This window comes from Protopterus annectens, chromosome 15.part0 (assembly GCF_019279795.1).
Source record: "Protopterus annectens isolate FY-2018-M chromosome 15.part0, PAN1.0, whole genome shotgun sequence".
Lineage (NCBI taxonomy): Eukaryota > Metazoa > Chordata > Ceratodontiformes > Protopteridae > Protopterus > Protopterus annectens.
In genome coordinates this window covers 57,700,050-57,724,817 of record NC_056749.1, presented here as the reverse complement: position 1 = coordinate 57,724,817, position 24,768 = coordinate 57,700,050, and the positions used below count along the sequence as shown (strand labels likewise).

The following is a 24,768-nucleotide window of genomic DNA, read 5'->3' as shown; positions in this document are numbered from 1 at the left end:
TCATATCTATGCCTTTCTGCACTATACTACCTATGTGGTGTATTTGCTGGTTACTGAAGGTTTTGTTTTTACCTTATTGTATGTTTTATTAGCAATACGTATTGCCTACCTTTTTGGGGGCACCTGACATCTGGGGCAAGAAAAACTGAAGAAAATGGCGTTGGCTGCATCTTATATAACCCTGACGCACTGACGTCAGGGAAGAAGCGACAGCAACCGACGCCGGACCAAGACTTTGGAACTCTGGCCGACTGCGGGACCGCCTGACGGCAGGATAACCCAAGTGTAACGACTGCAGCAGTGAAGACACTTGAACATCTACATTTATGGTAGGTACAAAACTGTACTTTTCCAGGCCTCCCCATGAATCAGGCATTCTTTTTTCTTCTACTTCCTCTATTCCTCCTCGTTCCAGCCGGAAAAAGAAAAAATAAACCGCCTTTGCTGCCAGAGCAGGGTGCTAAGGCATCTCTTCCACAGATGTGTGACTGCACTGTGGCCATTTCTGACCAAAGTATCTTGTCCACAGACGTGTGACTGCACTGTGGCCATTTCTGACTAAAGCATCTTGTCCACTGATGTGTGACTGCACTGGGGCCATTTCTGACTAAAGCATCTCATCTGCAGACGTGTGACTGCACTGTGGCCATTTGTGATCCTTCAGATTATTCATCTTTTTTCCCTTTTAATGTCTATCTGCAGCTACTGTGGATTAGGTAAGTCCTCTGCAGCTGTTGGAATACCCTTGGCAGGGAAGGGAGAACCACTCTTGTTGGTCCTGGGAGAAAGGAGCAGGGTATTTATACCTCTCTGCTTAGCCAGATTGCAGTGCTCATTTCTGCATAGTATTTTTTTCTGGCAGAAATGAGTCCACTTCATAAGAAGTGGAGACAAAAAGATCTTTTGCAGTATGTCCTCTCCTGTTTCAGTTACTCTGTTAGCAATCTACCTCCTGCTCTCTACTCATTCTTCTCCCAAGCTCTCTCTAGCCTTCTTTAGCTAGTCTTTCAACTGTCTTCTACAACCTAAACAGCTAACACCTTAGAGAAACATTCAATGGTAGTCGGCTTACCTTGCTGCAACTGACAGTATGATTTTACAGTGTATTGTTACCTCTTATGTCAAAATGTATTTCTTCTCGTATGACGTGTTACTGTTTTCTATTTAAATGTCTTGTAAGAATTCTGAAATAATGCTGTTTAATGCTTCTGTTGAATGATATTTGTATATGTGGAGCTTTTCTCCTCGGGCCTTTGCTGAAAAAGGGCTCCTCATCTCAGTCAGACAAACCTGGTCAACAATGTAAAATAAATAAATACATTTTGGACAGGAGTTTTTATTGGGTTTAGTTAAGACTTTTGATCTTTCCAGCTCGGCTGTTTGTGTTAAGGGAAAAAGGGATTCTTTATTTTATTTATTTATTTATTTATTTGACATTTGTTTACCAGGAAAGTCCGACTGGGTATGAGCCCATTTTCAGAGGAGGCCCAGGGAGAAAAGCTCCGCAGTACACATAGAATTAAAAAAAATCAAACAATGGTTACAAATATTAAGACAATAACAAAGTAGTACAATCTGCGAATACAATAAAAGAAACGAAGCAAAATATAAGGCAAGCAATTAAGTTGGCCGTGCATTATATACAAGCTAAAAGAGAGTTCCTAATATGAATGTTGCATGATGATGCATGGAAAAATATATAACAGAATAAGTAATATGTCATAAAAGCCATATATTCTTTTTGGCAGGAGAACTAGGTAGTACATTTCAGTCATTTTCTGAAGAGGTTCAAGATGTAGAGCCACAGAAAGATTTTGAAGGGACAAACTATATATGTGAAGTTGTTCTATCTCGCCGTTCATTCTTACAGATGGGTTCTGAGCCAATCCTCGGCTCCGAATCGGCCTACTACAAAGCTCAAGGTCTTCAGATAGCTCGAGGCCAAGTGCCTATCCCATGATGCACCTAGAGTTACCTCAGATCTAGTTTGCTGCTGCAATAGATCAGAGTTTTTCTCACTAGCTCGGGCCAGTAAAAACCTTATTTCTTCAAATGTTTGTCATTATATTGATAATTCTTTCTAGATAATAGTTTTAGATACTTAGATAAGTTCTTACAGCTTTTTTGTGTAGTTTCCCTTCCCTTGGTGTGCCTTTTTCTTAAATTACTATTTGGCCTCATTTTCTTAGGCCTAGTTTAGATTTTAGTGTGTGCTTAGAAGTGACCTTTCTGTCACAGCTATCTTTATTACTAGTTTAGATTTTACTGTGTGCTTAGGTAGTGACCTTTTGTCACAACTTTAAAATAATTAGAGTTAAAGTTTAGATTTTAGTGTGTGAAATAGTACTGTATAGCATTGATGTCCTTCAAGGATACATCTGCAGTCCTTACATATGGGTTGTCCTGCCCTTCGGTCGGCCGGATTCCAAAGTCTGGGTCCGGCGTCGACTGATGTCGCCCTTTTTCCTGACATCATAGCGCTCGGGGTATAAAAGCGTCAGCTGACGCCATGCTCCTCAGTCTTTCTTGCCGCAAGGTGCCCGAAGCAGAAGCAGTTCTCAAGTGCCAGCCGGCCAGCTCCTGTGATTTCAGCTACCGAAGACTTCAAAAAAGCTAAGTACCCCGTTGGGGACTCTTTCTTGCCTCAGCCGATGTCAGATCAAACGCTTAAAGTTAATAATTGTTTATCTTGTGGGAAACAAATACCTCATAAGGATTTCCACTCTTACTGCTTACCCTGCCTAGGCCCAAACCACGACATCTCGGCCTGTTCAGCCTGTGCTTCCTTCAATAAACGCACTCTTAGGCGTCGGGCAGAGTTTGCAGAGGAATTTTTTGGGGACAATTTTTGTTATATCATGCCGCCGGAGATTCCGACAGCACATTTACCCAAAAAACGAAAGGATAAGGACCAACACACGCGGTCCGCGGTTCTGGCCGACTCCATGCCTAGGCCTACCGCGAGTGTCTCGGTCTCTTCTGAAGCCGAATCTCTACCGCTTCAGACCGACGACACCGCACAACTGGTAACTTCGGTACCGGAGGCCATCCCCGAGTCGGTCATAGAATTTCCGTCTGAAACCGGTGCTGAGGAAATATTCAACACCATTTCTATGGATAAATCTACCCCAGCACGTGGGGCAGCCAGGCCTCTTGTATCCATGTCCATTAAGGCCTTTACACGGGCTAAAGCTGCTAAACAGCCAAAATCTCTCCCTCCCAAGGCTATTCCTCAGGGATCCGCTACCAGTTCACAAATCTTAACCTTGGCTGAGGACCTTATTTCCTTAATCAGGGGCTCTCAGCCACATCCAGACAGGGGCTCTCAGCCTCCTCCAGGCAAAAGGCCCAGGGTTGAGCAGACAGATCCCCAGTCTTCTGATGAGGCCTCAGATGACTCTGTCCTTTCGGACTACCAGGAGGAGGCCCTTCCGGCCTACGAGGATTCTGATGCAGAGGAATCTATTCCCTCGGCCTCCCCACCCGAAGAGTTTTCCTTTGGGGAGACCCTTCACACCATGAGAGAGCATTTCAAATGGCAAGGCCAGGAATTCTCTGACTTCAGAAAGAGGTTAAGGACCTTTTTACATTTACCTCAGCATAGACCTTTGGCTATTCCTCCTGATGTCCTTCAAGGATGCATCTGCAGTCATCACATATGGGTTGTCCTGCCTCAGGCAGCCCTTCGGTCGGCCGGATTCCAAAGTCTAGGTCTGGCCTCGGCCAATGTTGCACTTTCCCCGACGTCAGAGCGTCTGGGGTATAAAAGCATCAGCCGACGCCATTTTCCCCAGTCTTTCTTGCCGCGTGGTGCCCGAAGCAGAAGCATTTCGCAAGTGCCGGTCGGCCAGCTCCTGTAATTCAGCTACCGAAGACTTCGAAAAAGCTAAGTACCCCGTTGGGGACTCTTTCTTGCCTCAGCCGATGTCAGATAAAGTTAATAATTGTTTATCTTGTGGGAAACAAATACCTCATAAGGATTTCCACTCTTACTGCCTCCCCTGCCTAGGCACAGACCACGACGTCTTGGCCTGTTCAGCCTGTGCTTCTTTCAACCGACGAACTCTTAGACGTCGGTCGGAGTTTGCAGAGGAATTCTTTGGGGCTAGTTTTGCTTACAAGATGCCGTCGGAGACTCCGACTTCGCATTTATTTAAAAAACGGAAGGACAAGGACCGACACACGCGGGCCACGGTTTCGGCTGAAACCACGGTCAGGCCTACCGCGAGTGTCTCGGTCTCGGCTGAAACTGAGTCCTTGGTACTTCCGATTACCGAATCCACACAACCGACTACCTCGGCCCCGGAGGCCCCGGCCGAGTCGGTTATTGAATTACCTACTGAAACTGGTGTCCAGGAACCTTCCGACACCATTCCTTTAGACAAATCTACTCCTGCACGTGGTGCAGCCAGACCTCCTGCATCCATGTCCATTAAGGCTTTCTCTAGGGCTAAAGCTGCTAAACTTTCTAAAGCTTTGCCTCCCAAGGTTACCTCTCAGAGACCCTCTACTGGCTCACAGATTCTTAGCTTAGCAGAGGATCTTATCTCCTTAATTAGAGGTTCTCAATCTCATCCGGACAGGGGCTCTCAACCACCTCCAGACAAAAGGCCCAGGGTTGAGCCCTCTGACCCCCACTCCTCAGATGAGTCCACTGATGGCTCTACTCTGTCAGACCACCAGGAGGAGGCTTATTCGCCCTACGAGGATTCTGATGCTGAAGAATCTATTCCCTCGGCCTCCCCTCCTGAAGAGTTTTCCTTTGGAGAGACATTACACTCTATGAGAGAACATTTTCAATGGCAGGGTCAGGAATTCTCTGATTCTAGAAAGAGATTACGGACCTTTTTACATTTACCTCAGCATAGGCCTTTAGCTATACCTCCTGTTTTGAATGTCATTGATGATGTGTACTCTGATGCTAGTACAACCCCTGACTCTCTCCCTCCGGCTCCTGCCAAACCTGATAGGTACTACAGGGTCCCAGACTCACATCTACACCTATACAAGGCCCACTCTGCTGATCCAGAAACTATTTCCCAGGGCCCAAAAGGGGTTGCAGCTGCCACTGCTAGAAATCCTCTACCCTCTGAAAGGGAGTCCAGAGCTTTAGAGAGATGGGTTAAGAAAGTGTATACTTCTGCAACTCTTTCCATGAGGGCATTACATTGTCAATTTCACATGATACAGTACCAAGAGTATTTGTTAGATGAATTGCATAAGAAACTGTCTTCTTCTGAACCCCTTGATCGCAAATCCCTTCAGGATCTGGTACATAACTCCCAGCAGGTTAGTAACCATTTCTTGCAGTGTGGTTATGATGCATTGGAAGCTTCATGTAGGTCAGCTATGACAGGTGCAGTCATACGTAGGCATGCCTGGCTGAAGGAACAATCTCTGCCAGACCATGTTAAAGCTAAGCATTTGGATGCTCCTATGGAAAAGCAAAAATTATTTGGTTCCACGGCTCAAGAGGTCTTAAAGAAATTTGAAGAAAAGGCAAAATCTGTGCAAACAGTCAAAGACTTTCTGCAAGTCCAACCACAGAGATTCAGCAGAAATTGGCCTACTAAGAATTGGTCCTTTCCGGACTCAGACAGATCTCAGAGAGGCAGGAATAGGCGTGCCAGAGGTAGAGGGCAAGCTAGAGGCTCCTACAGAGGCCGTCAATGGCAGCCTCCCAACCAGAGTGGTAGTGCAGGAACTACAACTGCTACACCAGGACAGACTCAATGACTTTGTTTTGACTCCGCCGACCAGGGCTCAATTCGAAGCACCTTTGGGCGGAAAGCTTTCTTTATTTTCAAAAAATTGGCACAGCATTACAAGGGACACATGGACACTGCAAATAATAGACAAAGGATGCAGGTTCCATTTCCACACATTGCCAAAAAGAAAAGGCATGCCAGACCTACCACCAAATCAGAGGGCAGAGGCTTTGAAACAAATTTCCAGCTTAATACAAATGAAAGCTATAGAAAAGGTACCTCTTTCAGAACAAGGCCAAGGATTTTACTCCAGATTATTCCTTGTTCCAAGAAAAGAAAATCAATGGAGGCCTATTCTCGACTTGTCCGCACTGAATACTTACCTCATTGTGCCAAAATTCAAAATGCTGACTCTACAGCAACTCCTTCCCATGCTGGGCAAGGGGTCTTGGCTGGTGACTCTAAACCTCAAGGAGGCATACCTGCATGTCCCTATCAGACAAAGTTGCAGAAGACACCTCAGATTTCTTGCAGGGTCAGAGCATTATCAGTTCTCAGCATTGCCCTTTGGCTTATCTATTACGCCCAGAGTATTCACGAAATGCCTGGCATCAGTAATTGCACACTGCAGACTTCAGGGGATTCAAATTTACCCATATCTGGACGACTGCCTTATACAAGCGGACAGCAAGCAAACTTTGTTAAAGGACTTGGATTATGTCATCCACCTACTGCAGGCCTTGGGATATACAGTCAGCATCCACAAATCAAGACTTGTTCCATCCCAAAGAATAACTTTTCTGGGTGCGGATCTAGACACAACCACCCAAATGGCCTTTCTCACAGAAGAAAAACAAAAACAACTACCAGATTACTTCAAGAATCTGACAAGACAAACTCAGCTGACTGCAAGGAAAATCCTGCAGGCCCTGGGTTACATGGCATCTTGCATTCTCCTGATTCCACAAGCAAGGCTGCATATGAGAAAATTACAATGGTACCTAAGGAGTTTATGGACTCAGCACAGTCACAGTTTAGAAACTTTGATCCCACTCATTCCATGCCTTCAAAAGGAATTTCTGTGGTGGGCTCAAGCCTGCCAGTCGAACAGTGGGTTGCCCTTCAGCAAGCCAAGAGCCAACCAAACCATCACTACGGACGCTTCAGACGAAGGTTAGGGAGCATACATGGAGGGCAGATGTATTCAAGGGCTATGGTCACAAAGAGCTGCATGCACATAAACCAAAAGGAAATGCTGGCAGTGATACACGCAATCGAGGCCTTCAAACTTTTTCTTCATCAAGGCCACCTACTCATAAGGACAGACAACACCACAGTTATGTGGTACATAAACAAGCAAGGAGGCACCCATTCCTACCCTCTTTGCAGACTGGCAATGAATCTATGGGAACTTTCCTTGAAACTCAATATGCAGCTGCAGTCCCAGTTCATGCCAGGGAAAGACAATATACTGGCAGACAGCTTAAGCAGAAATACCATGGATGCACACGTATGGATGCTGCACCCAGACATCTTCTTACTCATAACACAATCATGGGGAAGGCCGGAAATAGATCTGTTCGCCTCCCCCCACAATCATCAACTGAAGAAAGTCTGCTCAAGGACATACCGCCCACAAGCATGGAAAGTGGACGCTCTCTCTTTCAGCTGGAAAGCTCTAACAGTGTATGCTTTTCCACCTCTCCCATTAATTACCAAGGTCTTACTGAAGATCAGAACAGAGCAGCCCAGAGTGATTCTGATAGCTCCAAATTGGCCAAGACAGCACTGGTACCCACTGTTAAAGAGCATGTCACCGTCAAAACCGTGGCCTCTCCCCCTATGGCCACTTCTACTGACACAGCACAATTTCAAGACTCTGCATTCCAACCTGAAAGCCTTGCAGCTAACTGCCTGGAAAATACCATGACTCCTCCTCAGGATAAGCTATCCCAGAGAGTGAAGGATATTATTATGGAAGCTCGCCGGCCTTCCACAAGGAAGGCATATTCAGCAAAATGGAAAAGATTTCACACTTGGAACACAACAAAAGGCCTAGATGCGACAGTGATGAACATGGCACATATACTGGAATATTTGGCAGAATTGTTCCACAATGGCCTGTCTTACTCTTCCATTAAGATACATGCCTCAGCAATTTCAGCAGAATACAATGTTGATCCACCTGCCTTCTCTCATCCTCTCCTGAGACAGTTTCTAAGAGGAATCAAAAACATCAATCCTCCAAGGAAACCACCTCTATCTACTTGGGACCTCAACTTCATGTTGGAAAACTAACACTTCCTTCCTTTGAACCAGCAGCATCTGCAGATCTACAGTTTCTGTCTTGGAAAACTGCCTTCCTTCTGGCCATAACCTCAGCAAGAAGAGTATCTGAGTTACAAGCTCTAATGGCAGTACAGCCATTTCTTATCTTTCATCAGGACAGAGTTTCATTGAGAACCAATCCTACATTTATGCCAAAGGTGGTATCCAGGGTATCTTTGAACCAAGCTATTCACTTGCCTACATTCTTCCCACAGCAACAAAATAAAGGGGAGAAACTTCTGCACACCCTGGACATACACAAACAGTTGCGCTACTACTTGGACAGAACTAAAAGTTACAGAAAGACTGACCAGCTGTTTGTAGCATATGCTGCTGGGGCCACAAGGAAAAGCAATTTCCAAACAGACAATTTCAAAATGGATAGGAAATTGCATTTGTTTTTGTTACTCCTTTCATGGAAAAACTGTGCCAGCTAACATTAGACCTCATTCCACGAGAGCCACAGCCACCACCACAGCCTTCCTAAGAGGGGTGGCTACCAAGGACATTTTAGAAGCTGCTACATGGAGCTCCGTGCATACATTTGCCAAGCATTACAATTTACCTTTATACTCCAGATCCAGAGCAGGCTTTGCTACGGCAGTCCTGCAGGGTATTTTAGCTACACCATCCTTTACTTAGTACCTCCACCCCCAGATTGGCTATGGTATTCTACCCATATGTGATGACTGCAGATGCATCCTTGAAGGACATAGTACAGTTTTGTACCTACCATAAATGTAGATGTCCGATAGGTATGCATCTGCAGTCAGGTTACCTCCCTCCTTCCCTCTGTGGTATACTTCTTGGGTACTTACCCCTCTTATAGCTAGCTGGGGGATCTGTTATGGTGTATTTGTTTTTATAGTACTGTGCATGTTTGGATTTGTTTTTAAAATGCATCTCTCCAAATTTTAGCCTTCCTTAGAGGGCACCTGGCATCTGGGGCAAGAAAAACTGAGGAAAATGGCGTCGGCTGATGCTTTTATACCCCAGACGCTCTGGCGTCGGGGAAAGTGCGACATCAGCCGAGGCCAGACCCAGACTTTGGAATCCGGCCGACCGAAGGGCTGCCTGAGGCAGGACAACCCATATGTGATGACTGCAGATGCATACCTATCGGACATCTACATTTATGGTAGGTACAAAACTGTACTTTTTGAATGTTATAGAAGATGTGTACTCTGAGTCTAGTATTTCCCCTGACTCCCTTCCTCCGGCCCCTGTCAAACCTGACAGGTACTACAGGGTCCCGGACTCACATCTATACCTTTTGAAGGGCCACTGTACTGACCCAGAAACCATTTCCCAGGGCCCTAAAGGGGTTACAACTACCACTGCCAAGAATCCACTTCCTTCTGAAAGGGAATTCAGGGCTTTAGAGAGATGGGGTAAAAAAGTGTATACTTCTTCCACTCTTTCTATGAGAGCATTAAATTGCCAATTCCATATGATACAGTATCAAGAGTATCTGTTAGATGAATTGCATAAAAAACTATCCTCTCCTGAACCCCTTGACCGCAAGGGCCTTCGGGATCTGGTGCATAACTCTCAACAGGTTAGCAACCATTTCTTACAGTGTGGTTATGATGCATTGGAAGCTTCATGTAGGTCAGCAATGACAGGTGCAGTTATACGTAGACATGCTTGGCTGAAGGAACAAACACTGCCAGATCATGTTAAAGCAAAGCTTCTGGATGCACCACTGGAAAAACAAAAGTTATTTGGTTCCACGGCTCAAGAGGTCTTAAAGAAATTTGAAGAAAAGGCTAAATCAGTTCAAACAGTCAAAGATTTTCTCCAGGTCCAACCACCTAGATTCATCAGAAATTGGCCTTCAAAGAATTGGTCTTTTCTGGACACAGACAGATTTCAAAGAGGGAAAAACAGACGTGGCAGATGTAGAGGGCAAGCTCGAGGCTCCTACAGAGGATGTCAATGGCAGCCTCCTACCCAGAGAGGTAGTGCAGGACCTACATCTACTGCACAAGGACAAACTCAATGACTTGACTTTGACTCCACCAACCAGGGCTCAATTGGAAGCACCTTTGGTCGGAAAGCTATCTTTATTCTCAGAAAATTGGCACATTATTACAAGGGACGAATGGATACTGCAAATAATAGACAAAGGATACAGATTCCATTTTCATACATTACCAAGAAGACAAGGCATGCCAAACCTGCCACCAAATCAAAGGGCAGAGGCTTTCAAGCAGATTTCCAAACTACTACAAATGAAGGCAATAGAAAAGGTTCCTTTCACAGAGCAAGGCCAAGGATTTTATTCCAGACTATTCCTTGTTCCAAGGAAAGAAAAGCAATGGAGGCCTATTCTAGACTTGTCCGCACTGAATACTTAGCTCATTGTGCCAAAATTCAAAATGCTGACCTTACAGCAGCTCCTTCCCATGCTGGGCAAGGGGTTCTGGCTGGTAACTCTAGACCTCAAGGAGGCATACCTGCATGTCCCTATCAGACAAAGTTGCAGAAGACACCTCAGATTTCTTGCAGGGTCAGAGCATTATCAATTCTCAGCATTGCCCTTTGGCTTATCTACTGCGCCCAGAGTATTCACGAAATGCCTGGCATCAGTAATTGCACATTGCAGACTTCAGGGGATTCAAATATACCCATATCTGGACGACTGCCTTATACAAGCGGACAGCCAACAAACATTGGTAAAACACTTGAATTATGCCATCCGCCTACTTCAGGCTTTGGGATACACAGTCAACATTCAGAAATCAAGACTTGTTCCATCCCAAAGAATAATTTTTCTGGGTGCAAAGCTGGATACAAACACCCAAATGGCTTTTCTCACAGAAGAAAAACAAGAACAATTACCAGATTATTTCAGAAATCTGACAACACAAACCCAGCTGACTGCAAGGAAAATCCTGCAGGCCCTGGGTTTCATGGCATCTTGCATTCTGCTGCTTCCACAAGCAAGGCTGCACATGAGGAAACTGCAATGGTACCTAAGGAGTCTTTGGTCTCAACAGTCACAGCCTAGAAGCCTTGATCCCCCTAATTCCATGCCTTCAAAAGGAATTTCTGTGGTGGGCACAAGCAAGTCAGTCAAACATGGGCCTACCTTTCAGCAAGCCTCATATCAGCCAAACCATCACAACGGACGCCTCAGACCATGGATGGGGAGCGCACATGAAGGGCAGATGTATTCAGGGGCAGTGGACTCAAAATGAATTGTGCCTGCACATCAACCAAAAGGAAATGCTGGCAGTGATACATTCAATCGAGGCCTTCAAACATTTCCTGCATCAAGGTCACCTGCTAATAAAGACAGACAATACCACAGTTATGTGGTACATAAACAAGCAAGGAGGTACCCATTCCTACCCTCTTTGCAGGCTGGCAATGAATCTTTGGGAACTTTCCCTAAAACTCAATATACAACTGCATTCCCAGTTCGTACCAGGAAAGGAAAATGTACTGGCGGACAGCCTAAGCAGAAACACCATGGATCCACACGAATGGATGTTGCATCCAGACATTTTTCTTCAGATAACACAATCTTGTGGAAGGCCAGACATAGATCTTTTTGCCTCCCCGCACAACCATCACCTGAAGAAATTCTGCACAAGGACTTACCATCCCCAAGCATGAAAGGTGGATGCCCTATCCTTCAGCTGGAATGCTCTAACAGTATATGCATTCCCACCTCTTCCGTTAATGAACAAGGTCTTACTGAAGATCAGGACAGAACAACCAAAAGTGATTCTGATAGCTCCGGACTGGCCAAGACAACACTGGTACCCACTGTTAAAAAGCATGGCACGCACGAACCCGTGGCACCTACCACAATGGCCACTTCTTCTGACACAGCACAACTACAAAACTCTGCACTCCAGCCTGAAAACCTTGCAACTGACAGCCTGGAAAATACCTTGACTGCTCACCAGGATAAACTATCCAAGAGGGTAAAGGATATCATCATGGAAGCTCGGCGGCCTTCCACAAGAAAGGCATATTCAGCAAAATGGAAAAGATTTCGAACCTGGAGCACTGCACAGGGTCAGGATCTGACAGTGATGAGCATCCCACATATCTTTGAATACTTGGCTGAAATGCTCCATAATGGCCTTTCTTACTCATCCATAAAAGTCCATGCTTCAGCTATTTCAGCAGAGTACAACACTGATCCACCTGTATTTTCTCATCCTCTGCTAAGGCAGTTTCTAAGAGGGATAAAAAACATCAACCCTCCAAGGACACCAACAGTGCCTACTTGGGACCTTAACTTCATGTTGGAAAAATTAACGCTACCCCCATTTGAACCAGCAGCATCTGCAGAACTACAATTCCTGTCTTGGAAGACTGCCTTCCTTCTGGCCATAACCTCAGCAAGAAGAGTGTCTGAGTTGCAGGCCCTTATGGCAGTACAACCATTTCTCATTTTCCATAAGGACAGAGTCTCTTTGAGAACCAATCCCTCAGTCATGCCAAAGGTGGTATCCAGGGTCTCACTGAACCAAGCTATCCACCTGCCTACTTTCTTTCCAAATCCACAAAATAAAGGAGAGAAACTTCTGCATACCCTGGACATTCACAGACAGTTGTGCTACTACTTGGACAGAACTAAGGATTACAGAAAAACTGACCAACTGTTTGTAGCATACGCTGCTGGTGTACAAGGAAGAGCAATTTTCAAACAAACAGTTTCAAAATGGATAGGAAATTGCATTCGATTCTGTTATCTTTTCATGGAAAAGCTGTGCCAGCTACCATCAGACCTCATTCCACCAGAGCAACAGCCACCTTCACAGCCTTCTTAAGAGGGGTGGCTACAAAGGACATTTCAGAAGCTGCTACATGGAGCTCTGTGCATACATTTTCCAAGCATTACAACCTGCCTTTATATTCCAGATCCAGAGCAGGCTTTGCTACTGCAGTCCTGCAGGGCATGTTAGCTACACTATCCTTTTCTTAGGTCCTACCACCCCCAGCTTGGCTATGGTATTCTACCCATATGTAAGGACTGCAGATGCATCCTTGAAGGACATAGTACAGTTTTGTACCTACCATAAATGTAGATGTCCGATAGGTATGCATCTGCAGTCAGGTTTTCCCTCCCTCCTACCCCTCTGTGGTATTCTTTGGGTACCTATCCTTCCTTTTAGCTAGCTGGGGTTATCTTTTATGGTGTATTTGTTATTCTTTGGTTTGCATGATTGGAATTTATTCATTTCTCCAAAATTTAGCCTTCTTTAGAGGGCACCTGGCATCTGGGGCAAGAAAAACTGAGGAACATGGCGTTGGCTGACGCTTTTATACCCCGAGCGCTATGACGTTGGGAAAAAGGGCGACATCAGCCGACGCCGGACCCAGACTTTGGAATCCGGCCGACCGAAGGGCTGCCTGAGGCAGGACAACCCATATGTAAGGACTGCAGATGCATACCTATCGGACATCTACATTTATGGTAGGTACAAAACTGTATTTTGTGTGCCTTTAAATAGTGACTTTCTGTCACAACTTTGATATATCTTCAGTTTAGATAAATAGTTTTTGTGTGTGACTACTATTTAGCCCATAGTTTTGAAGGACTTGTTTGATTATTATTGTTTGGGTGTGTCCAGTTTTTACAGCACCCACTTTTGATTCTGTGTGTGATAATATGGCTGACTAAGACAAACGCCCTAAATTAGGATTTAAAAAATGCCCTAAATGTGGGCAGAAATGGTCTGTCACAGACAATCATGTAAACTGTGTTATTGTTTGGGAGCATTGCATCTCCAAGAAAGCTGCTCCATATGTCATTCTTTCTCTTCTAGGGTTCCCCAGGAGAGAAAGAGAAAATTGATCAACAGAGGTTTACTTAAACCTTCATCCCAAGAAGCTTTGAGCAACCAAGATGGATCCAGTAAGTCCTCAAAGTCTTCCAAGACTTGAGAGTAAAAAAATCTAAAATGTCTTCGACGCCGGTTCCACAGACCTCGGAGCTGACAGTCTTATCCTTTTGGAGCTGGTCCCCAAAATTTTGGAACCGGTATCCAAAGAGCCTACGTCTCCACTCTTACAGTCTGCACCACCCCCTATACACTCATCTCGGTCTTCGATTAGCCTTTCTGATTTGGATGTGGATCGTGTGGTGCAGAACTTTTACAGGCACCGGCCTTTGCTAAATTCTTATCAACTCCGACTCAAGCGGCTTTAGAACCGAAGACCCTCTTACCAGCTACTACTCTTCCTCCTGTGAGCCATACCAGTCCTTCGGAGCCAGAGGAGTCGGACTTGTTGATTTTGGAGCCTTCAGAGCCGACGCCTGCTCCAGTGTCTTCGGCTCTGTTTACTCTGACTTCCTTGGTGCCGAACGAGGAATCTAGGAGCCAACACTCTGTGGTTGGGTCCGGGGAGGATAGTCGGACCGACTTGTCGGTTCCGAACCTGCCTCTTGGGGCTTTGGCTCAGATGAGATCGGCTCCTACTTCTGGCTTGGAGCCCACTGTCCCGGTGCCGGGGTTATCGACGGTTTCCTCGGGTCGGTCGGCCCTTTCGCATCAGAGCAGAGGTGCTTTTGAAACCATGAGGAGAGTTACGTCTCCCAAGACATCTTCAACTTCAGGTCTGGCTACCTCCTCCCCTAAAGCGCCTGTGTCTGCTTCTGCTTCACAGATCCTTGTCAAGCATAGAGACCCAGAGCCTCAGGAAGCTCCATTGGGTGGCCCCTGCTCTTCCGAGACTTCACCAGAAGCCCCCACTGATGAGGTTCCCAGGAAGAGAGTTTGTAAGAGGAAGCATCTAGACTCCCCACAGGAGTCCATGACATCTAATACTGATTTGGATGAACCAAAAGGGTCCCCACGATCCCCCTCTGAGGATATCTCATTTGCTGAGATATTAGAAATCCTTAGGCAGAGGGGTGACTGGCAGTTCACCAACCCTACTGTAGACGAGTCGGTCCTCCTGAGGGCTTTCGGGTCTCAGCCCTCCATCTCTTGGGTCTCCGCCCTTCGATGAGCTTATGCAGCTGGTCTCACGAAGAGCATAGTAGTTTCCGGACACCATGGAGCCTGTCCCCAGGAGGCCTAATAAATTTATCTCTGCTTCCCAGGACAAATCTTTTCTGACCAAGGGTGTGCCAGTTGATGCCATGGTGGTGGCGGCCGCAGCCACCAGAAAGGAAATTTCAGAAACTTCCTCTTCTATCCATCCTTCTAACAGAGATTCTAGGATCATGGATAGATATGAGAAGCGCACTTACAGTTCAGCGACCTTTACACTCTGTTCGCTCAACTATCTAACCCATTTTACTAGACTGCAAAGAGATCTCCTTAAAGAACTATAGGGTACAGAGAGGGTGCAGTAGCTGCAGGAGCTTCAGATAAAGTTGCTTTCCAGCTTGCTACCCTCAACTCCATAGTTAATTTGTCCATGCGCCTCATTTCGTATGCAGCTGATGGAACGAGCAGAGCAGCGGGTACAGGAATTGCTCTTAGGAGACACTCCTGGATGCGCTTGTGTTTCTTTGCGGAGCATTTCAAGTCATCCTTTGCAAATACCCCCGTTGGAGTATGTTTTTCCACCCCTACCAGACCCTACCCCAAGGGTCAAAGGGGAGGGAAAATGTGGTTCCATAAAGCCCAAGGAGCCTTTCAGGACACGTGGTGAACCCCCCTCCAGGGGCAGAGGAGGGGGCAATAATGGAAGACGCAGCCCTCGCGACAGAGATCACTTCTTTGGGAAGCCCTACCAGCGCTCCTGAAAGGAGGCCCGACTGTCCTACTCTGGAGGCAGTCGAGGTCGCTTATCTTTGTATCCAGATGCCTGGCTCAAAATTACAAATGACAACTGGGTATCATTTCCAGAGGATATTTCATTCCTTTCGCCACACCACCTCCACTGACAAAAAACCCAGACGTTCCACCCTGTTACAGGGAACAAGCAACAGTAGAGGTCTGATCATTGCTAACAAAAAGAGTCATCCAACCAGTCCCAGCAGACCAGATAGGATCCGGAACTTACTCAAGATTCTTTTTAGTTCCAAAAAAGACAGGAGACTGGAGACCTATATTGGACCTCAACAGACTAAACAGATCGGTCTAGAAGGAGAAGTTTCAGATGGTCACATTTCAGTCGATACTTCCATTTATTTAGGGAAAGACAATTGGATGTGCTCGATAGATCTCCAGGATGCGTACTACCACATAAAAATGGCCAGACCATCCAGGGATCATCTGTGCTTCCGGCTGGGATCCAATCATTACCAGTTTCGAGCCCTGCCCTTTGGTCTCACTACAGCCCCCAGAGTGTTCACCAAGTGTATGGCAGTAGTCATGGCTTACCTGAAACGTTTAGGATTCCAGGTGTTTGTGTACCTAGACGATTGGCTCCTCACTGCCACCACCAGGGCATCAACTCATTCAAGCCAGGGACACCACTCTTTCACTCTGCAGTCAGCTGAGCATTTCGATAAACTCAGGAAAATCTGCTTTGTTGCCATCACAACATACTATTTTTATCGGAGCAGAATTGGACACCACCACCACCACTCTGAGACTTCCAGTAGAAAGAGTCTTCCTACTCCCTCAACAGGTCCACGGTCTGATATCCAAAAACAAGGCTCCAGCATTAGAAGTACTAAAATTGTTAGGCATGATGGCAGCTGCAATTTTGGCCATACCGCTGGGTCACATGCACATGTGGATTCTGCAATGGTTGTTGTTCACTCAATGGTCTTACCAAGAGCTCCCAGTGTCTCACCTTATAATGATCACAAATTCATGCAAAAAGGATGTTCAGTGGTGGTTGACCTCTCTTCATGTCACGATAGGTCGTCCTTTTGTTCTACCCCCACCAGTGGCCACAGTGACCGCAGATGCTTCCCTGATAGAGTGGGGGAGCATTTTCAGGGAAGAACAGCCCAAGGCACATGGACCGATCAAGAGGCACATCTGCATATCAGTGTCCTAGAGATGAGAGCAGTACTTTTAGCATTGCAGTACTTCCAGGACTCTCTTCCTCTGGGTACAATTGCCTTTCAGACAGACAACATGTCAGTGGTCTGGTACTTGAACAAACAAGGAGGAACCAGGTCTTACCCCCTTTGTCGCGAAGCCCTAAGAGTATGGCAGTGCCCAGCACTTTCTGTTAGCAACGCACATCCTGGGGAAATCCAACGTGATAGCAGACAAGCTGAGCAGAGCAATTTTGTTGCCTCACGAGTGGTCCCTCAAGAAAGATATAGCGGACAGGATATCCCACACGTGGGGCCAGCCATGCTGCGACCTTTTTGCCAGCCACATGAACACAAAATGAAGAAGCTACTTTGCCCTGATTCCCCCTCTGGGAGAAGCCCCAAGGGACACACTCATACACGATTGGCCTCCTGGTCTCCTCTATGCATTCCCACCAATCCCGTTGATACCCAATGTCCTACAGAAAGCAAAAGTCCTGGGAAGGACCATCATTCTAATAGCCTCTCATTGGCCTCGTCAGATTTGGTTCCCCTTCCTTCGACTTCATCTTTTGGAGGACCCTTGGAATCTGGACCCAGTTCCATATCTTCTGACACACTTGGTGGAATGAAAGATTTGTTATCAACCACAGTGTAGATAGAACAGACAATGAGGCACAAACCAGGAACTCAATGCAGATACAAATAACTCGATGCAGATATAAATAAAAAGAATTTATTCCAAAGACAAACACACCGACTGAGCGCTTTCACCAGGAAGACTGGCTTCTTCAGAGTCATAAAAAACACACCCAGCAAGCTATTCTTAAATACTGTTCAAATTATCAATTATTCAATTAATAAATGTTGATTGAAACAACCTGTTACAACAATATATTAGAAAATTGAACTACTGAACGTTTTTCTGTTCTAAGTAGCACAAACCACACTTTTTAAAATGCCATTTTCTAAAACAGTATTACATTCTAAACAACAAGCATTTACAGAAATAGTGTATAATGTTATTTTGTTTTACTTACAAAATAGATTATTCGTAGATATTGTCAAAACATTAACCCTGTGACTTCTAACAAAAAGGAAAAAGTAGTTGAATTTATCAGAATTTTTAAATGTTTGGAATATTTTAAATAATTTATATAAAATTAGCCCTATGTTTCATTAAGGGTTTTAGAGAAATACTCTCATTGATCCCAGGAAATTTTGTGGCATTCAATCTAATCTGCCACTCCATTTCACGTAGTGCTACATAGTTGTTAATATCACAATGGTGACTTGATTTTACCCTGTCAACTACAAAAAATAAATTTTTTTTAAAATCATGACATCCCTTGGAGTGTATGAAAAGTGCATTGTGTTCATCCCTTCTTCTAATAGAACCACAGTGTTCTCTGATTCTTTCTTTTAAAAAGAGAGACTGTGAACACTGTGGTTCTATTAGAAGAAGGGATGAACACAGTGCACTTTTCATACACTCCAAGGGATGTCATGATTTTAAAAATTTTTTATTTTTTGTAGTTGACAGGGTAAAATCAAGTCACCATTGTGATATTAACAACTATGTAGCACTACGTGAAATGGAGTGGCAGATTAGATTGAATGCCACAAAATTTCCTGGGATCAATGAGAGTATTTCTCTAAAACCCTTACTGAAACATAGGGCTAATTTTATATAAATTATTTAAAATATTCCAAACATTTAAAAATTCTGATAAATTCAACTACTTTTTCCTTTTTGTTAGAAGTCACAGGGTTAATGTTTTGACAATATCTACGAATAATCTATTTTGTAAGTAAAACAAAATAACATTATACACTATTTCTGTAAATGCTTGTTGTTTAGAATGTAATACTGTTTAAAAAGTGTGGTTTGTGCTACTTAGAACAGAAAAACGTTCAGTAGTTCAATTTTCTAATATATTGTTGTAACAGGTTGTTTCAATCAACATTTATTAATTGAATAATTGATAATTTGAATAGTATTTAAGAATAGCTTGCTGGGTGTGTTTTTTATGACTCTGAAGAAGCCAGTCTTCCTGGTGAAAGCGCTCAGTCGGTGTGTTTGTCTTTGGAATAAATTCTTTTTATTTATATCTGCATCGAGTTATTTGTATCTGCATCGAGTTCCTGGTTTGTGCCTCATTGTCTGTTCTATCTACACTGTGGTTGATAACAAATCTTTCATTTAAGTGGATTCCTGCATTGGAGCCATTTTTTCCTACTTTGGCACTTGTCGGTGGAACCTCATCCCTCTCTTCAGTCCCTGAAACTGACAGCTTGGCTGCTCCAATTCCCATCATAGCCAGGTTCCATAACCTTTTTAATGAGATGAAGTAAATTCTCATATCCTCTCATAAATCCTCTGCGAGGAAGCTATACCTTAGCAAATGGAAACATTTTTCTATATGGGCCTCTCAAAACAACATTGATCCCTACTAGAGTTCTTGACTATGACCTTCAACAAAGGACCTGCAGCAGCAACTGTTCGTGTTCAACTTGCTGCCATTTCTAATTTTCACCTTGGGTTAAATATTGTCACACAAACTAAACAAAGCCTTTCTCAAAGGGACTTTTCATCTCAGACCACCTGTGAAATCTCCCTATACCCCATGAAATCTATATTTTATGCTTTCTCGCATCATTCTTCCTCCATTCGAACCAGCTTCCTCATGTGACCTCAAATTTTTTCACGGAAGACTATCTTTTTAGTAGCTATCGCTTTTGCCCACAAAGTGTCAGAGCTTCAAGCCTTGTCCATTAAGCCTCCTTATTTGATTTTCCATGCTGACAAGTCTCACTTCGAACTAACCCCTCCTTTTTGCCTAAAGTTTGCACTGAAGCTAATCTTAATCAAATTATTGATTTGCCAGTTTTCTTCCCCAATCACTCCAACAATTTAGAATATATGCTGCACAAACTTGATGTTCATAGACAGCTCAGATTTTACTTGGATAGAACAAAAGATTTTAGGAAATCTGAACAGCTTTTCGTTTCCTTTTCAGACTCCAGGAAAGGTATGCCAATGGCTAAAACAACTCCCAAGTGTTTATCTGATTGTATCACATTTGCTTATTCAGCTGCTAATATGCCCTTACAACATAAAATTAAGGCGCACTCCACCAGAGCAGTGTCTACATCCTCTGCCTTTTCTGCCAGACTACCTATAGATAACGTTTGTGCAGCAGCCACTTGATCAAGACCTCATACCTTTATCACTCATTACAAAGTTGACAGGGGCCTCCTTTGTGTCTACTGTCCTGAAAAACATACTCCCTTGAGCCACCCGAGATAGATGGTGCTTAAGATGCTACCCATCTGTAAGAATGAATGGCGAGGTAGAACAACTTCACATAAAGAAGTTATGTACTTACCATAACATTTCATGGGAGTTGTTCATCTCGCCTTCATTATTACTTCCCACCCTCCTACCCTCTCCAGGTTTTTCGAAGACCGGGATGCTGGATTCTTCCTGGTTGCTCAGCCCTTCTATAGCCTTCTCTTATGGAGTGATAGAGTGACATATGGCATTATTATACGCAGCAAACAACATCTGAGATAACTCTAGATGCATCATGGGATAGGGACTTGGCCTCGAGCTATCTGAAGACCTCGAGCTTTGTAGTAGGCCGACTCGGAGCCGAGGAGGGGCTCTGAACCCATCTGTAAGAATGAAGGCGAGATGAGCAACTCACATAAAATATTATGGTTAAGTACATAACTTATTTTTTGCCGTCTTGGGTTTCTGATATCAGATTCTGAGGATAGTGGGTCTTTGAAGGGTTCTTTTCTTTTTCTGAAACTATTTCTCGAATGAATGTTATTTTAGTGGGAACATAATGTGTTATGATTTATTGCTTCTAGATTTTTCCGGAACTTACTCCCAGTTCTTCCTGTTCTTTTAGCATGTCCGGATTCTTTTGTCATGGCTTGTAACTTGCCTGACAGACAGCCTGCTGCCCCCCCCCAAAAAAAAAAAATCACATTGTATAAAGTTCCTCAATCTTATAAGGTTTTTATATAGTTGTGACAGTGCCAGCCCTGTTGTCTGGAATGTTGTAAATAATCATATGTCATTTGTAAATATTAATATGATTCACAGGCTACAAATGTAAGAGAAACTCTATGTTATGTGCATATTAAACTACTGGTGCAGAAGTGTGTGTTGAACAGGGTTTGTACAGTACTGAGCTTCAAGGATGTGTCCACATTGTACCCTACTGGAAAAGAACAGAAATGTATATAAACTATGTACCTGTGCAAATGAATGTTTTACTAGTAGAATCTGGAACATACAGCGTTAACTTGCAAAACTGCAAGAAAATAAGTTGAAATTGTTTTACGATTCTGTTATCTCTTAGTTTCAGTGAAGCAGACACAATGTCTAGAGATAGAGGTTTTTCTATTGTCTTGAAACAGAAATTTAAAGTTTGTTTGTTTGAAACAGAAATAATTACTAGGTTTCAAATGTAAAAGTATTTTATTGTTTTACAGCTTCCATGTTCTGCAAACTTCTGAGAGGTATGTACTTCTCACACAGAGATGTTAAAATTCTGTTAGTTTCTGTTAGCCTGGAAACTGAAGGTGAGTGACAGAGTGATGTCATCCAAGCTGACCCAGCAGTGATGTTTAATAGTATTTTAAGAACTCTCTCAGAGAGGCAGTCTGGGCATTTTGTATCTTGTCTTGGACCTAGAAACATCCATTCAGCACTTCTGCCTGAGTGTTGCTCTGTAAGTAAGTTATTTAGGGTATAGTGTCTTTTATATTAGTTTGGATGTTTTCTGTATTTATTTGAGACTGTCCTGCAGTGTTTTAAAATATTTCCTGTGATTCTGAATTCTGTAGTTACTGTGTTGATTGAGTATTGCTTTCTTTTATTATTTATTGGTAACTATAAACCTGTATTTGTGGCTGATATTTGTGAGACATATTTAAGCTCGAGTACTTGCATATGTATTTGGTAACACTGTACAGGCCACTCCTAAATAACTTTGGTCTTAGTCACACTTGCCATTTGGATAATAGTAACATTACACAGTAGGATTGGTCACCCTTTGGAAGGGCCTTTATGGTAGCTGATAAGTAGGGGTTGGTGGCAGAAGGGGGCATAGCTAGTAAACCTGTGCCAGCCTTCCCCAGGTGTGTGTGTGTGTGTGTGTGTGTGTGTGTGTGTGTGTGTGTGTGTGTGTGTGTGTGTATACATGGCATGTTCATTGAGATATTGTGACTTGTTTTACTAAAAAGTAAAAAAATATGCATATCAGCATTCACCTGCCAAATATTTCATAATGATTTAGATGCACACTATCAACATTTACACCTTTGGAAAGATCAATGTCTACTGAACAACTTTCGCATTGACATGTTAGCCTAGCTGTTATGGTTAAGGAGTTTTGAACATTTGTGATATGTGTCGGCATGTTCCCTGACAAAGTTATTCACCAAATATGAAACAATATCATAATTCTCATAACCGAAGTCCTAAATAAAATGTGATATCTGTACATTTGTCCAGCATATGGATGCAGTTCTTTTTCCATCCTGTAACTACTAATACGACCTTCAAAATGTGGTATTACTTAGCCTGTTGACAGTGTTATACTGTAACTGTGCATATTGTTACAATGTTACCTGACAAGTGCTAATGACTCAGTGTTATACTGTAACTGTACATATTGTTACAGTGTTACCTGCCAAGTGCTAATGACTCAGTGTTATACTGTAACTGTACATATTGTTACAATGTTACCTGCCAAGTGCTCATGAGTCAGTGTTATACTGTAACTGTGCATATTGTTACAATGTTACCTGGCAAGTGCTCATGAGTCAGTGTTATACTGTAACTGTGCATATTGTTACAATGTTACCTGGCAAGTGCTCATGAGTCAGTGTTATACTGTAACTGTGCATATTGTTACAATGTTGCCTGACAAGTGCTAATGACTCAGTGTTATACTGTAACTGTACATATTGTTACAGTGTTACCTGCCAAGTGCTCATGAGTCAGTGTTATACTGTAACTGTACATATTGTTACAGTGTTACCTGCCAAGTGCTCATGAGTCAGTGTTATACTGTAACTGTGCATATTGTTACAATGTTACCTGGCAAGTGCTCATGAGTCAGTGTTATACTGTAACTGTGCATATTGTTACAATGTTGCCTGACAAGTGCTAATGACTCAGTGTTATACTGTAACTGTGCATATTGTTACAATGTTACCTGACAAGTGCTAATGACTCAGTGTTATACTGTAACTGTACATATTGTTACAATGTTACCTGACAAGTGCTAATGACTCAGTGTTATACTGTAACTGTACATATTGTTACACTGTAGCTAATGACTCAGTGTTATACTGTAACTGTACATATTGTTACAATGCTACCTGACAAGTGCTAATAAGTCAGTGTTGTACTGTAACTGTACATATTGTTACACTGTTACCTGACAAGTGCTAATGACTCAGTGTTATACTGTAACTGTACATATTGTTACAATGCTACCTGACAAGTGCTAATAAGTCAGTGTTGTACTGTAACTGTACATATTGTTACACTGTTACCTGACAAGTGCTAATGACTCAGTGTTATACTGTAACTGTACATATTGTTACACTGTAGCTAATGACTCAGTGTTATACTGTAACTGTACATATTGTTACACTGTAGCTAATGACTCAGTGTTATACTGTAACTGTACATATTGTTACAATGCTACCTGACAAGTGCTAATAAGTCAGTGTTGTACTGTAACTGTACATATTGTTACACTGTTACCTGACAAGTGCTAATGACTCAGTGTTATACTGTAACTGTACATATTGTTACACTGTTACCTGACAAGAGCTAATGACTCAGTGTTATACTGTAACTGTACATATTGTTACAATGTTACCTGACAAGAGCTAATGACTCAGTGTTATACTGTAACTGTACATATTGTTACACTGTAGCTAATGACTCAGTGTTATACTGTAACTGTACATATTGTTACAATGTTACCTGACAAGTGCTAATGACTCAGTGTTATACTGTAACTGTACATATTGTTACAATGCTACCTGACAAGTGCTAATAAGTCAGTGTTATACTGTAACTGTACATATTGTTACAATGTTACCTGGCAAGTGCTAATGACTCAGCGTTATACTGCAACTGCACAAATAACGTGATAATCACCTGCATGTCTTGACTGTAAGATTCTCTTACAAAGGTGATAAGTACTCCACATAACCTTTTCAGCAAACATTCATTACATTCATGGTGCAAGTGTTCTTTAAGACTGAGTCATTACCATCTGTCAGGAAAAGCCAGTCGTATTGCTGTAAAAGTTTTATAACAGTTCTGTTTTACTTGGCCCTTCCTGTCATCTAAATTCTGCACATGACTGATAACAGCAGAAAAAAAATTATTACAGGATGGGTAGCGTTGTCATCTCACAGTAAGATGTTGCTCCGTTTGATTCTCAGAGCGTCTTCTGTGTGGCGACATGCATGAATGGGCGCTCCTTCGTTGAAGGTTGTGCGTCAGGCCCACCAAGTCAGCACGTAAAAATCTACTGCCACTCATTAGTGGACCGGAGTTCCACTGTGGCGACCCCTAACTGGGAAAAGCCGAAAGACACAACAACAGGATGGTTATTGACATATTCTCTTGTACGTGGTAGCACTCTCCTCAAACAGTTGTTCTTACTCAGCATGTTCACCAGCTTCTTAGGTTCATAGGTAAGTACTAGGCTATCCGCCTAAGGGCATTTATAAGTCTAGCCAGAATGTGTTGACTTTTGCCACCCCCTTAGA

General features: G+C 43.4%; 1 protein-coding gene across 4 annotated transcripts in view; it reads left to right on the top strand.

Moving 5' to 3' along the window:
- The window catches only part of BRCC3 (BRCA1/BRCA2-containing complex subunit 3), a 1,142,218-nt gene that overhangs the window by 879,173 nt on the left and 238,277 nt on the right, over positions 1 to 24,768 (top strand). For 2 of the 4 annotated variants that reach the window (XM_044057507.1, XM_044057508.1), the window contains exon 7: positions 21,460 to 21,486. The exons of the other annotated variants lie outside the window; for them this stretch is intronic. In XM_044057507.1, the coding sequence (XP_043913442.1) occupies positions 21,460 to 21,486 (27 nt within the window). The remainder of the gene's footprint in view (positions 1 to 21,459; positions 21,487 to 24,768) is intronic. 4 annotated transcript variants of the gene reach the window in all.